Source organism: Monodelphis domestica, chromosome 3 (genome assembly GCF_027887165.1).
Source record: "Monodelphis domestica isolate mMonDom1 chromosome 3, mMonDom1.pri, whole genome shotgun sequence".
Taxonomy (NCBI): Eukaryota; Metazoa; Chordata; class Mammalia; order Didelphimorphia; family Didelphidae; genus Monodelphis; species Monodelphis domestica.
The window spans coordinates 41,508,003-41,523,463 of record NC_077229.1 but is presented as its reverse complement, the minus strand read 5'-3'; the positions used below and the strand labels follow the sequence as shown (position 1 = coordinate 41,523,463).

General features: G+C 46.1%; 1 protein-coding gene and 1 pseudogene across 1 annotated transcript in view; both read left to right on the top strand.

Moving 5' to 3' along the window:
• The first annotated feature begins 62 nt into the window (after positions 1–62).
• On the top strand, positions 63–3,893 carry LOC103092474 (2'-5'-oligoadenylate synthase 1-like; annotated as a pseudogene).
• Positions 3,894–9,576: 5,683 nt separating this feature from the next.
• Positions 9,577–15,461, top strand: part of OAS3 (2'-5'-oligoadenylate synthetase 3) — a 29,672-nt gene continuing 23,787 nt past the window's right edge. Inside the window, exons 1-6 of the mRNA XM_056821707.1 lie at positions 9,577–9,690; positions 10,253–10,431; positions 11,440–11,722; positions 12,999–13,174; positions 14,271–14,524; positions 14,705–14,858. Of these exons, the coding sequence (XP_056677685.1) occupies positions 10,255–10,431; positions 11,440–11,722; positions 12,999–13,174; positions 14,271–14,524; positions 14,705–14,858 (1,044 nt within the window). The 5' untranslated portion in view covers positions 9,577–9,690; positions 10,253–10,254. The remainder of the gene's footprint in view (positions 9,691–10,252; positions 10,432–11,439; positions 11,723–12,998; positions 13,175–14,270; positions 14,525–14,704; positions 14,859–15,461) is intronic.

Below are 15,461 nucleotides of genomic sequence, written 5' to 3'. Positions count from 1 at the left end.
CTATTGCACCAGCCCTGTTCAGGAAAACGAAACTGATCTAAGAGGCGGAGCCCTTGGAAGGGTAAGTGACCAGGGGTGGAGCAAGAGGAAAGAAGGAAACAGCACAGTTCTCAGCCATCTAGACACTGAGCTCTCTGTCCCCTCACTCTCTCTGTGCAAATGGCAGATGAAGTGCGTCTCTGGAACACCTGGCCAAAGAGCTTGGACAAGTACATTGAGGACTATCTCTCACTTGATGAAGATTTCCGGACTAAGCTCGAAAATGCCATTAAAATCATCGGCACCTTCCTAAAGGACAGATGTTTCCAGTTGAGGTGACCAGGATTGTGAAGGTGAGTACAGGACTGCTTTCTTTTTTTGCTTGTCTAAGAATCTGGGGAGAACGATGCTAAAGGTAGAGAGAAGCCCCAGGCAGGAGGGCAGGAGGAGTATCCTCTGGGAGCCCTAAAAAGCCAGGCTTAGAACATTGTGATGAGTAGAGCTGAGGTGGGATGTCCAGGGCTGGAATTCCGGGGGAGGGGACATTTGGTTTTCCATGGCCATCCTCTGTCCCCTGGCCTCACTGCTCACTTTTTTTAAATTTTATTCAGTCAATTTAGAACATTATTCCTTGGTTACAAGAATTGCATTCTATCCTTCCCTCCCCTACTGCCACCCTTCCTGTAGCCCTCACTGCTCACTTTCTGCCCCTTTCAGGGAAGTTCATCTGGCAAAGGCGCAGCCCTGAGAAGCCACTATGTTGCATACCTGGTGGTGTTTCTCAGCAATCTCCAAAGCTATCAGGACCAGATTGGTTGCCAAAGTGAGTTCATTAACGAAATCAAGAAACAGCTGGAAGCATGTCAGTGTGAGCATGAGGAGACATTTAAAATCAAATTCAAGAAAAACAAGAGGCCGAAAGTGCTCAGCTTCACACTGAGATTTCCTGGCATCAGTCTTTCAAAGGACTTTAATGTACTCCCAGCCTTTGATGTTCTGGGTAAGAAGCCCCAAATCTGGTCCCTGAGTCCCCCCTCCCCAGTCCAGGAGACCCTGATTCCAACCTCAGCCTTTCTGCAGTCCAAAGACTCTACCCTTGGCCCACAAGCCCAGGGGCTGGAGTTTCTGTTCCTATCTTGGGGGATGGGGGAGGCCTCAGGGAAAAGATCAGTGGATTTAGTATCAGAAAAGAGGGCTTCAGATTCCAGCTCCTACACTTCCTGTGCCCTCTGGCCAGGCACTACCTCTCTCTGCCTCTCAGTTGTCTAGGAATTAAAAGGTAGGTATTAGATTAGATGAAAGGCAACTGGTTCCTGCAGTGGGTAGAGCACTGGAGTGGCAGTCAAGAAGACCTGAGTTCAAATCTAGCCTTGCTAGCTGCATGACCCTGGGCAAATCACTTGACCTCAGTTTGTCTCATTTTGCTCATCTATAAAATGAGAATCATAATTGCACCAATTCCCCAGAGTTGTTATGAAGTAGAATTTGAGGTCAACAATTCATGGACCAACTCTCAAGGTCTTAGCTTCAGTCTGAAGCCAACCAAGGTCAATCAGCAGGTGAACTTTGCTGCGTTTCTAGTCTGGATTGTTCCAGGTGAGAAGCTCCCAACCTGGTTTCTGAGTCCTCCAGCCCAGAATGAGGAGACTCTACCCTACCCAGGTCTCTTGCCTCAGTCCCAACCCCAGCTGATTTCTATCAGCAAAGTTTCCTGTCTTGGCGCACAAGCCCAGATGGGCTGGGCTGGGGGAATGTGGTCTGGGAGAAAATCAGTGGATTCTGCTTCAGAAAAGAGGACTTCAAATCCCATCTCCTGTACACCTCCAGCTCTCACAAAGCTCAGTCTATCGGAGAAGACAAACTTTGGGCAATTGTGCACAAAGCAGGAGAAACTAGAAATATCAAACAGAGGGAAGACATTAGCATTGAGGGAGAATGAGACCCCTGAAGCCTATGGATCCCTTCTCAGAATAAGGCTTTTAAATGCATGAAATAAAATACTTAGAATTATCAGGAAATCAATTAGATCAAAATAGTCATTTTAAAAAAAACTTCTTAAGCTTTGTGGAACCCCAGTTAAGAATCCCCAGCCTAGATGATCTCTCAGGCTCCTTCTAGTTGGAAAATCTCCTGACTTTGGGCCATACCCAATTATGATCTAGGTTTTTAGGTACAGAGGGACATAAATAGACACCATGGAGTTTGGCAGAGAGCCAGATCTGCTGATTTAGTGGTTGAGTCATTCAGTCTCACCAGACTTTTTTTTCACGACCCCATGGACCATGGTAAGCCAAGCTCTTCTGTCCTCCATTATCTAAGTGTCAAAGCTCATCTTTGGGGTTTCCATGACACTCTCTATCCATCTTATCCTCTGCTGTTCCCTTTTCTTTTTTGCTGTCCAGATTTGCCAAAGCTTTCTTCCAAGGAACAAGTGTCTTTTCATGGTCACAGTCTCTATCTGCAGTAATCGTTGAGTCTAAGAACATAAAATCTGACACTGCTTCCTCCATTTTTCTGCCTCTATTTGCCATGAAGCAAAGGAACCAGTTGCCAAGAGCTTAGTTTTATTCCTAAACAAAAGGCAGACCCCCAGCTTTATCTTCCTTTTTCTTTGCCTCTTCTCCAGTGTTCCCTCCTCTGCTCCCATCAGGTGGGTTCCCTCAATGACCCATGAACAAACCCTAACCACTCCCACCTATAGCCCCATGTTCAGCTTATGCTGACCTTCAGGAATGCCTTCTTTTACTCCATTTATCTAAATTCTTCTCATCCTTCCATACCTCATAAAAATCCTGCTCCTCTGGGAAGCCTTCCCTGATGCCCTCAGACCCCAGTGATCTTTTCCCCATGGATTCCTCCAGCACTCACTTTCTGTGCCCTTCTTGCCAGCCCTTTCATGTGTAAGTTTCTTTTTTTCTAATTCCAACTCCTGGTGGGTACAGCCTGCTTTTATACCCATCTCTCCCCCAGGATCCCACCCCACTGGCCTTCTCTACTCTGAACAGAGCTGGTGCTAATTAAACACTGACTGAATTGCACACATTTTCCTCAACAAGTCCACTGGACAAAGACTTCAAAAAACCTGACCCTCAGGTCTATGTTGCACTCATAAAGGAATCAGAGATTGGGGGAGAATTTTCTACCTGTTTCACAGAACTGCAAAAGCACTTCCTCAAAGAGCGCTGTCCCAGGCTCAAAAGTCTGATCTGATTGGTGAAACACTGGTATAAAATGGTAGGAAGCTTCTTGGTTATCTGGGAGGTCTGAACATTCTACTGCATGAGTAGGAAGGGCCAGGAGAGGAGAATGAACACTCAGTGTGCCTTAAGCACAACCCCTAGCCCCTTCCTCAGCTCTAAAATGAAAGAGCTAATAGATGACTTCTGCCCTGTTGGTTGGGACAAGACTAAAAGTCAGGACAGGATGAACATGGTGCATAGGGACCATATTTCATTCCTTTATTCAAATGCATTTAGAAGATTTCTGGTAGGGGTCCCTGGGAATACAACCTCAAGAACCTGAAACAATTCCTACTCTCAAGTAGCTTGCATTCTATTGGGAGAGACTTGTGGACACACAGGGTTGTGACTAGCTGCCTGGGGGGTGAGGAGAGATAGAAAGAAGGGAGGAATGCCAAACTTATGGATTAAGAGAGTGGTCATTCTCTGTTATTTCTCCTTCCTTTTCAGTGCAAGAAGAAAGTGGACTCACTCCCACCTCAGTATGCCCTAGAGCTCCTGACCATCTATGCCTGGGAACATGGAAGCAGGGAAACTTCTTTTAACACAGCTCAGGGTTTCCGGACAGTCCTGTACCTGATCCAACAATACCAACAGCTTTTGGTCTACTGGACTGTGTACTATGACTTTGAGGATGAGATAATTGGAAATTACCTCCGTTTTCAGCTCCAGAAATGCAGGTACCAGAGATAGGATCCACCCCATCCTCAAAAATCTGCAAAGCTTCCAAGCTGATTGCTCTGGTCCCCTGAAGCTTTCTGCCCTGGCTCAGGCCATCACCTTGGAAACAGGAAGCTAAGCCTATTGCTGAGCTTTTGACTCATCATGGCCTGCCCATAAGATGGCCCCATGTGTACATTGAATGTCAGATTGACTTCATGACATGTTATCAGAACTCCTAGGAAGACTCATGGATCACCCCCAATTTTTTCCCTAGGATGCTGTCTGATATTCTGGTAGTCAAGCTTTATTCTTTTGGGTTAAGAATTCTCTCTCAGGTCCTTTAAGTCCTTTTGGTTGAATCTGATCCAAGCTCATTTTTCAGGAATCCACTGAGACCCCATGGGAACTTGAAAGATAATCAGATTCAATGCATGCACAGATGAGATACTGTACAGTGATTAGTGTGTGCTCTGTCTCTCCCCAGCCTTTACCTCTGTGTCTGACTTTGGATCACAAACCACATCCTTAAACACTTCCTACATGGAAACCTAGTTTTCCATGATCCCTCCTTACTCACTAGTTGTATGGCTATGGGCAGGATTCTTCCCTGGGCCTTGATATCCTCCTTTGTGGTACACAGAGCAGGTCCTATGGGAAGAATGATTGTGATCCTGAAGGCAAAGACTTTGGAACCACAAAATATGGAAATGGTGACCATTAATACTGCTATAGGCTAAGGTTCTTGAAGATTTAGAGAGGGACAGACTGAGAGCAAATAGTTTCTTGGCCTTGGCTCCCTGGGAGGAGCCCTTTTCTTTAGCCTCAAGTCTCTGCCTTACCTTTTAGGCCAGTCATCCTGGATCCAGCAGACCCAACTGGAGATGTGGGGGGCGGAAGTTGATGGTGCTGGCATGAGCTGGCACAACAAGCTGAAATGTGGTTATCTGCCGCCTGTTTTCAAAACTTGGATGGGACCAGGGTGAAGCCATGGAAAGTGCCAGTAAGTAATAGCCTTTTTTTAATCTTTCTGGGTGTCATACCCCCAGGGATGACACCTATGGGTTCAGGCAGTCATTGCCTCTACATAGCATCCTTCCTGCTCCTCTGGTCTCAGACTCTCAATCAGCTGAACCTGGAATCTGGGGGCGGGGGGGGGGTCCTGAGTTTTGAGGGGCTTTGAGCAGAACAAGAATACTTAATCTGGGCTCTGACCATTATACAACACCATAAGACTGGTATTTCCTACCACCTTTGGGATTTGAAAAAGTTCAGTGGTGTCTTCCTTGATTCCTCAGTTGCCTATTCTCTTTTCAGGTGGAGCAGACTGTGGATGGAAGGAAGGGTTTTTTATTATTCAATGAATCAGAAAAGACCTTACCTACAGGCAATCCAGTCCAAGGAGGCAGTCCTCACTTAACCAATAAACTGCCCCAAGAAGAGGCGTATTTCTGCACAGTTCAATGAGTCTTGTCCTTCCATCTCCTGACTCTGTGACCTCAGAGGGAGAACAGGAAGAATTAGATAAGATGGCTGGTAAAATTCTTCTCAACTCTAAAGTTCTGGGATTCCAAGGAGATTAGAGGCCATTAGGGGACTATAAATGCAACAGTTTTAAACAGTTTTATCAGAAACATGTATTAACATCTTTATATGGATAACACATATCATTGGGCAAGGACAGGTTGGGCTAAAAGGAAAAGGGAATCTTCTAGATCTAGATTTGTGATCATATGATCCTGTGATGCCTAGAATGGGGTACAGCTAGAAATTCAATCCAATATTTCCTGTCTAGATCTCATTTGTGTGCAATATTTAGCATGTTGTCTCCCCTGTTAGACTGTGAGCTCCTTGAGAACAGGAACTGGGTTTTTTTTTTTTTTTTTGGAGTTGGTGGGTTTGTGTGTTAGCCTTTAACACAATGCCTCCTGGCACATTGTAAGGGCTTGTTGATATGTGGGACTTAGGAAATGCTCTGAAACAGTAGACTATGGGGCTTTGTTTGTCTCAAGCATAAGTTTCAATGCTTACATTGGTGATGACACCTGGAAGCTGAACAGAATAAACAGTTATGCCCACGAGGGCAATTCACCCTTTGTGGGCTGCCCTAGCAGTCCCTTTCAGATGTCATCTCCATGAGGTTTAGGGAGTCAAGGGGAGATCAGGCAGTCCCCAGAATAAGCAGCATGTATCCTTGATCTGTATGTACCAATTGAATGCTTACTGAATAAAATTGACTTTGATCTCCTTTGCTAGTGTCTCCTCAGTCATTTACACCAGATTGAGATCTAGATTTGAAGCAGCTGTAGGCAGCCTTTAACAACCATAATAAATGCTTCATATAATATGCTTGCTTTAAACAATCTTGCAAGGATGTGTGAAGAAGATTCCTTTCATAGGTGCTTGTAGTGACCCCTCCAGAGCTGCCATCATGAATTGCTATCAGTGATGGTGAACCTTTTAGAGATGGAGTACTGGATCTCATGCCCACTCCACTCTCAAACCAAGTACCATACCCCTCTCGCAACTCCAGGGTTCTCAGCTGGTGGCGAACAATCAGTCAAAATAAATAACATAAAATGAATAACAAATGGAAGACAGTTCAATCATTATGGCCATGGAACTGCTTTGCATCTCCGAGCTGCTCCACATTCCCAGGCTTGGGATTTATTTTTATATCCATATTCTTGGCATGCAGTTATACAAAATCAAAGAGAGATAATTGGAAATGTGATACATTAACTTTTAACAAATCACTTGATTAACATTCATTTTTTGTATTGTGATTACAGACAGAATAAAGGTTGAACACAAGATAAATGATTTCATCACAGGTGGCTTACTAGGGAGTTTGAGTTACTGATTTATGTAATTGAGTCACTGAGGCATATTGAAGCTTAGTGTACCTGTACTGTACCTGTACATATTGTATGGGCCTCTATGATTGATTTGTGTGCTGGCTTCATGAGAAAGTTTTGAACTTGGCCTGTAGCTGCAGTTTCACTGGGAATTATGCAACTAAATAAAAGTTAACCCATGATAGTCTTTTGGGATTGGATTTGAGGGTCTGATCTTTTGGAGATGTTTTGGAGAATTAGGGTACATGTGTTTTGCTCTTGCATTATTTCTTTTGAGACTAGGGGGAATAATAATCATGTCAATTCATAGGTAAGGGGGCATTCATGAAAGAAGTCATGCAAGGGGGATAGACTGGGCAGTCACATCTCGCCAAGGACCACTCTTTGGTCTCCCCAGCTACCATGCGTGACTCTGTCAAGGCATCGTGGACTGATGGCCCCCAGCACCTCCCCCCTAGTTCTTGGTGTACTCTGCCTCCCCCCTTACCTTACACAGGAGAGGGAGAAAGCACTCCCATTGGGCTGCTGGATGGAGGGACAGGTGAAGTGAGGAACATTCTCAGAAGTATAGAGAAGGGAGATGAGTGCCCTGAGAGTGCCACTCCTTTCCAGCTCTGCCACCTATGAACCTCCCACCTTACCCCCTATGAACTTCCATTGGGCTGCTGGGCAGAGGGGTGGGGGGGAATGTGAAAAAAGTATCTTCAAGTATGGTGGAGAGGAGTTAGGGAGCATCTCTGCCCAATTCCCTTTGCTTTTCTAGTAATGAACTGGGTGGGGGGAGTTCCCACAGAGAGCATTCTTCATGCCATCTTATGGTACCTGTGCTATAGGCTTGCCATCACTGGTTGCTATAATTAAAAGACTCCATCCCTTAGTGGTCAACTTTATGTGGATGATCCCTTCCAAACTCAAGTAGACTGGCCCTTGGGCAAATGATAGCCATATTCCATATTTGGAGCCTATATAGTGTAAAAGGAATTTGTCACATCTGGAATTTTATTAAAGGCAAGACCTTCAATAGCCTAGGGTCATCATGCAGCAATGGGGCATCAGAAAAGGATTTCAGAAGAGTAAATGTATACAAAATATATTAAAGAGGGTAAGAGATGGCTGACATACACTTTCTTCTCACCCCCCCCTCTCACTCCCTCTCCCTCTCCCTCTCCCTCTCCCTCTCCCTCTCCCTCTCCCTCTCCTCTCCCTCTCCCTCTCCCTCTCCCTCTCCCTCTCCTTCTCTTCCCCCCCCCCCAGAATCTCTGGGTTCTTTCAAGGATAAATTTACCTACTTTGACTTACAGGAAGTTTTTCCTGTCCTTCCTACTTGTCTACTCCCTATTCCTCCTCAGAGGATCATCGTTTATGTCTAGGATTCTTAATCTTTTTTGTGTGCCCTGAACCCCTTCAGCAGTTTTCCAAAGCCTATGTTCCCCAATCTTAGAAGTGTTTTTAAATATAAAAATACAAAAGATTTTAAAGGAAACAAATTATATTGAAAAAAACTCCCATGTAATTGGTATCTAGGATGGGTATAGAATGCCTAGGATGTCTCTCCATAAACAGAATCTGGAAAGCTTGATTCTAAGATAATCATGATGGCACATACATATGTGTTTTGTTTTGTTTTTTTAAACCCTTGCCTTCTGCCTCAGCCACTTCCAGCTGTGTGACCCTGGGCTAGTCACTTGACCCCCATTGCCTAGCCCTTACCACTCTGCCTTGGAGCCAATACACAGTATTGACTCCAAGACGGAAGGTCAGGGTTAAAAAAAAAAACCATCTGGAGCTCTTAGCCACAGATATGGGGGGGGGTTGTCAAACAGCTGCTCAGAGGGAGATTACAGGGCTCTCTTTGCTAGCTCTGGGTAAAAGACTCTTGTCACATTGCCCATATGCAGATGAAGGTTGTAGTCCTGGGTTGCTGTCTCAGGGAAAGGAGGAGCACTGGCACACACCAGAGCTTGCAGCTGCAGGGGAAGGTGGGATCCTGGTCAGAGTTCCAGAGTGGAAAAGAGTGTTTGTGGTTGTTCATAAAGCAAAGCACACTCTTCTCCTTACATCGTACCACCATGGAAGAACTGAAAACGTATAAATTCCCAGAGCTAGCTCTGAAGTAGCTGCACCAAGAACCTGATACTTAGAACAGCACTTCTTTTAGTACAGGAACAGAGCCCAATTTTAATAATTTTTTTTTCAGTTAAGAGTAAAGAAAAAAAGGGGGGGAAGCAAACAGACAACAACAACAAAAAGAAAATCAACATAGAAAGTGATTTTGTTGTCAGGGCTACAAACTCGAAAGACAACAAAGTCATTATAGCTGCATTCGAAGCATCCAAGAAAATGTTAGGACCACCCAAGAATCATTTACCCAGCAAAACTGAGCATAGTTCTGCAGGAGAAAAAATGGATATTCAATGAAAGAAAGGACTTTCAAACATTTTGGATGAAAACAAAGCACTGCACACACACACACACACATATATATATATTCTCTCATTTCATGTTCCTAAGAACCCTGGGAGGTAGGGGCTATTGTTATCCCCATTTTACAGATGAGAAAATTGAGGCAGTTGGAGATTAACTGATTTTTGAGGCAGCATTTGAACCTGGGCTCTATCAGGGCTTCAAGATCTCAAGCTCTTTTCACTGTGCTAGATTAGTCAGAGTGAAAGATGCAGAACCAAGATCACAACATAGAGAATGATCAGAACATAAATGAGAACAATTCTGGAAAGCAGCCAAATCTGGCTGATCCCACTGATCAGTCCTGGTTCCAGAGAATGGGGCATGCAGTTCCCTTCCTCCTCCACTTGAACCTGTTACGATTCAGTCATCCTGCCAGCTGGTTCGGTTTAACTGCTTCTCTGAGGACTCAGTGGTGGGGCTGGCTGCTGGGGAAAGAGTGGATCCTTCCAGCTGGGACATCTCCAAGCTTTGGGCCAGGACCTCGGGAGGTACAGGAGAGCTGGAGGGAGGAGAAGGTTCCGGTTTCCCCCGGAGGGAAAGAAGAGCAAGGCAGAGGGGAGTTCCTGAGGGATCGGGACAGAAAGGAGAAATCCAAAGAAAGGGAGAGGAACAGGAAGAATGAATGCAAAGGGGAGGAAGCCACAATTTCCTCCACGCCCCACGTTCGCAGAGCCAGGCTGCCAGGGGTCCAGAGGTTGTTTTCAGTAGCTACAAAGGGCAGAAGCCTGGCTCCAGTGCCCTCCCCCGGAGGCCGTCTCCTAGGGGACATGGTTCTCCCTTCCTCTGACTTGTCCTCCTTCCCTCCATCCCGCCTCTCCCTCTGGGCTCCAGCCTCTCATTTCTTTCCCCAACAGAGCCTGCCCTTCAGAGGAAACGAAACTAGCTGGGAGGGCTGGGAAACCTTGCTTCGCTAGAGCCAATGGGACTGGGGCTCACCTTTGTCACCCGACTGTGGGGCACAGAGCCAAAGGAGAGGACCAGCCTTTCCTCTGAAGGCTACAGCCAGGGCTGCTCCCTTCTCCCTCAGAATCCCGCCTGTTGTCCCCAGAGTCATGGCTCTGTACCAGACGCCTCCCAGGGCCCTGGACAAGTTTGTCCAGGATCAGCTCAAGCCACACAAAGCCTTTCTGGACCAGGTGAGCCAAGCAGTGAACACCATTTGCAGAGTGCTTCGGGAGAAGTGTTTCCAGAACTCCACTGCCAGGGTCCGAGTGCTGAAAGTGATTAAGGTGAGTAAAGCCTGGGAGACCTTCCAGGGATGAGAACAGGTGGGGAAGCCAGGGTGACAGGGCTCCTTGGGAGACTAGGATTCTCAGACTCATGGGCACAGCCCATCCACACACAAGCATTCCTGCTCTGTGCCAGGCACTGTGGTAGGCACTGAGGGCACAGAGGCAAAAGCAAGCTCACATTCTGCTTAAGGAAATGGCAAAATCCAATAATACTGCAAAAGTAAACAAAGTCATCTCAGCAGAAAATGATCCGGGACAGTCCAGAGGGACTTCCAACAAGGTTTGCTACCCAGAGAATCATTGCCCAATCTGGAACTTAGTTTCCCCACCCATACATAATAGAGGGGTGATAGTGCCTGTCTGTCTCCAAAGGGCTGGCAAACATGGCAAACAACCTATTACTACATAGCTGTAAGAGCCAAGCAGTATACCGTTAAAATATGGCACCCGGGATACCCATGACAACATGGTGCCCAGTTCTTTTTTTTTTTTTTTTTAGGCAAAAGGGTTAGTTGTCTTGCACAGGACCCAGAGCTGGTCAGTGTGTGAGGGCAGATTTGAGCTCAGGAAGATGAATCTACCTGACTCCAAGTTGGTACCCTATCCACTGGGCCAGGTAGCTGCCCTGGTCCCCAGTTCTGAATCTTCCTACTTGTGTAAGGAATGCAGGAGTTGCTGCTTCTCTCCAGCCTTCAGTTTCCTCATCTTTCTGAAAAGAGGAGTTGGACGAGATCATGAAATCAGAGATTCATAATAGAAAGGGACCTGAGAGGTCATCTGGTCCAAGTGCTTCATTTTAAAAGAAAAGGAAACTGAGATCAGACTAGGGCAGAGGACTGCCCAAAGTCACAGAGACAAGAAATAGCAGAGCCAAAGGAGATTTGGTCCAATATCTCCAAATACAGGACTTGACCCATTCCACCGCACTGCCTGCTGAGAATTCATTTCAGGGCTACATAGATCCAAGATCCTTTCATGCCAGAGCTGCTCTTGTCTCCCCCTCAGGGTGGCTCCTATGGCCAGGGCACAGCCCTGAGAGGAGTCTGCGATGCTGATCTCGTCGTGTTCCTCAGCTGCTTCAAGACCTATGCTGACCAATGGGCCTGGCCACCAGAGAACTTTGCTGAAATCCGGGCCCAGCTGGAAGCCTGTTGGAAGAACCAACCACAGGCCTTGAGGCTCCACTTCTGTCCCCAAGAAGACCGTGGAGCCTTGAGATTCCAGCTGATGTCAGCTACTCCTCCTGGCCAGGTGGACGTTTCCCTTCGGCCTGCCTTTGATGCCTTAGGTGAGAGGGAACCTAGCTCTGAATTAAGGGTGGCAAGATGCACTCTGAGCTTCTTTAGAGAAGACACCTGGATACTTTCTGCTTCCTCTCCCATGGCCTGGGCCTTCATTAATTGGCACCATGTATAAAGAATAACAATAGCTAAAACTTATGTAGTACATTAGACTTTGCAAGGTGCTCTACACGTTAACTCATTCGATCCTTCTAACAACCCTGGGAGATGGGCTCCATTTTGTACTTGAGGAACCTGGGGTACTGAGGTGAAGTGATTTGCTATAGGTCACACATATACAAGTCATCGAGTCAGGATTTGAACTTGAATCTTTCCTGACCCCATAGCCCACTCTCTAACAATTGGACCACCTAGCTACCTAATGAAGTCCCTGAGATAAAGGGCTCCTTTCCCCACTCCACTGTGTGAAGCGTTGGAAAAAGCACTGGACAGGTTTCCAGGAGAACAGTGGATTCTCATCCCAGTGTAACACTTCCCCTACTTTGCACTCAAAGGTTGGGCCCCCAGAAGATGTCTGTTATTCTTGAGTCCTAGAGATAGCTCTGTGACTAGCTACAAGAAATTAAACTTTCACTAAATGTGGGATAGTAAGAAGAGTTAGTATAAAACATTCTCCCTGCTACCTCCAATGCCAGAGGTGGAACTATCCAGCAAATGCACACAGGGTCCTTGGGAAGAGTGGGCTCAAACTTAAGAGGGGAAGGGTCATGAAGCACACCCTCTAGAAACACATGGGGAAAGGCAGTTCCCTATTGGCCCTGCAGTGCCTGAAGACCTTCCCCTCTTTGGTGGGGCCTCACAAAGCTTTGCTTGCTGTATCGTCCCTACTGGCTGGGCCACTCAACTGGACTCCCAGCTCTTTTCTGAGTCTGTCTCTGGCTCTCTTATTTTCATCCATCTGGTGCTCAAGGTCCTAGAATCCTCTTGAGCTGATGAAAGAACTTCTTCTGATCATACCTGGGGACTTCTCTGATTCCATTAGCTAAGGTGGGAAGGAGAATTCCCTTACACCAGCGGTGGCATACTACTACCCTTTTGTGTCTTTGGGCAGATCCCTAAAACAGAGCCTCATCTGTAAGAGGGGATCCTGGAAGGTTCCTAGATATCTTCCTAGATAGAATATCCTAGTAAGTGCTTCCCACAGGCCATCCTTGTCATAGGAACTGAGCTTCCTATGACAGGAGCCATGCCCACTCTGTTGTATCTCCAGCACTGGGCAGGCCATGGGATGAACCAATATCAATGCCATTTATTTCCTCGTAGGACAGCTCAGATCTGACTCCAAGCCCAGCTCCCAGATCTATGCAGACCTCATAAGCAGCTGTTCCCCAGCTGGCGCCTATGCCACCTGCTTCACAGAGCTAAGGAGGGACTTTGTCAACATTCGTCCCTGCAAGCTGAAGCACCTCATCCTCCTGGTGAAGCACTGGTACCTGCTGGTGTGTGAGACTCCCCACATCCCCGTCCTGCCTCCCATCACCTATTGTCCCTTCTTGTTCTGTCCCTGCCACCCTTGCGAGGACACCTTGGCCACTCTGCAGGTCTCTAAGGAGATGTCTTCCAACTTCCAACGAGTCTTCCAACTTCTACTTCCTTGGGGTTGTTATATGGGAAGATTGTAGGTTCAACTTCTAGCTGGCTCGCCAAACTAATGGGAATGGGAGAGGAAGGAGGGTAACAAAGGAAAAGGAAAAGTTCTTAATCTTATCCCTAAACCTAAATTCCCTTAATATCCTAATGGCTAACTCATCTAGGCTAAATAAGTTAAGTTCCCCCCAAGCAGGACCTCACAAAACAGAGTACAGTAAATGAGCCAAGATCCCAGAAGTAAAGTCCAAAGTAGGTCCAGCAGAGAAGGGATGGTTCTTCTTTGGTCTTCTATCTAGCTGCCTGCAGCCAGTCCAAGCAGGTTTTCTCCTCTCAAGCTGGTATCTCCAAAAAGGGCCAGAAAGCTTGTAGAAAGATGGAAATCACAGCTACCTCCAAACTTTCCCTAGAAATCTGTTTTTTTCAGTTGGGACTTTAGAATCTTGACCCAGTCTCCCATGTGATTCTCTGTCACATGTCCCTGTCAATCAAATACAGTTCATTTTGCAGAATCATTTTGCAGTCTTTCTTTGCTTACTACAGGGGAGAGGCTGATGATGACTTTCTCTTTCTGTGGTGGCAGGCACTGAGAACTACTGTACTAGCCTAACTCCCAAATGCTTATCCTGTCCCTGTCCTTACCCAAGTGGCCCTTTCCCTACAATGACCCTGTCCTTCACTTAACCTAGGGTCATTATTACATTTATTATAATAGAGTCCCTGCCATCATCTACTTAGCAGGGCAAGACTTAAGATGTTTGAAAAGAGAATTGACCATCTAGGCACTACGGACTTAGGACCAAGTGGGCAATTGGGAGCAGCATAATGTGTAGGCTTTCAGAAGAATAAAGTTCTGTGGGCTCAAATCATCAAGGAAGCCTTCCTGAAGGAGGGGATACTAGTAGCGGCAAAGCCCCACACAATCCCCTCTTGATTTTGGTCATTCAGGTGACAGAGGCTCATCAAGGGAAGCTTCAGTCAAAAAAGGCATCTCTTCCCCCAGTCTATGCCCTGGAGCTCCTAACCATCTATGCCTGGGAAAGGGGATGTGGTAAAGAGAAATTCAATATTGCAGAAGGTTTCCAAACTGTGTTGGGGCTACTTCAGAATTACCAGAAGCTCTGTGTCTACTGGGAGGTCAACTACAGCTTTGAGGATGAAGCCATTGGACCTTTCCTACGAAGCCAGCTCAAGAAACCCAGGTACAGACCCAGTTTCCTCCTGTGTGAAGTGAGGGGATGGGATTCCTTGTCCACCTTTAAATCTAAGATCCTCCCTACTGCTCTGAACCTCCGCCCTCTTTGAATCCTGCCCAGGGATCTGTATTGGAGAAGATTTCTTTCTCATACTGATTTGATTTCTCTATCTACTGGGCATTTTAGACCTTTGATCCTGGACCCTGCTGATCCAACTTGGGATGTGGGTCACAGCCAGGGCCAGTGCTGGGACCTCCTGGCCCAAGAAGCTGGGACCTGCCTGTCCTGTCTCTGTTTTGTACAAGGAGATGGAACCCGGGTGCAGCCCTGGGATGTTCTGGTAAGTTCAAGAATGTGAGAGCCAACATGAGTTAGAGAGATTGACTCTGGTCACAGTATTGCCTCATCTTCATTCATTCAGTAAGTGTTAATTAAGGATCTATTTTTTCTGGGAATGAGGATACAAAGATAAAAACGAAACAGTCAGCCTTCATAGAGCTGAAATTTAACTGGGGGAAAATAAGCATGTACATCAAAATGTAAATGCAAATGGCATACAAGGTGGTTTTGAGAGGGAGGATGCTGGGAACTGTAGGGGATAGGAATGTGGGCTTTGACCTGAACAGGGAAGGAAATGAGGAATTCCAATAGGTAAAAAGAGAGTGCATTTCAGTTGGCATGAGAGATGCCCTGTGCCAAGACAAATCTGGAAACTAGAATATCTATAGAATGAAATCTATATTCATTTAGATTTCTATATCCATATCTATATCTATATCTATCTAGGAATATCTATAGAATGAAATCTATATTCATTTAGATTTCTATATCTATATCTGTATCTGTATCTATGGCTATCTAAGAATATCTATAGAATGAAAAATAAGACAATGTGCTTGCCTCCTTTTCTCACACTGATCTGATCTCTCTACTGGGAATTTCA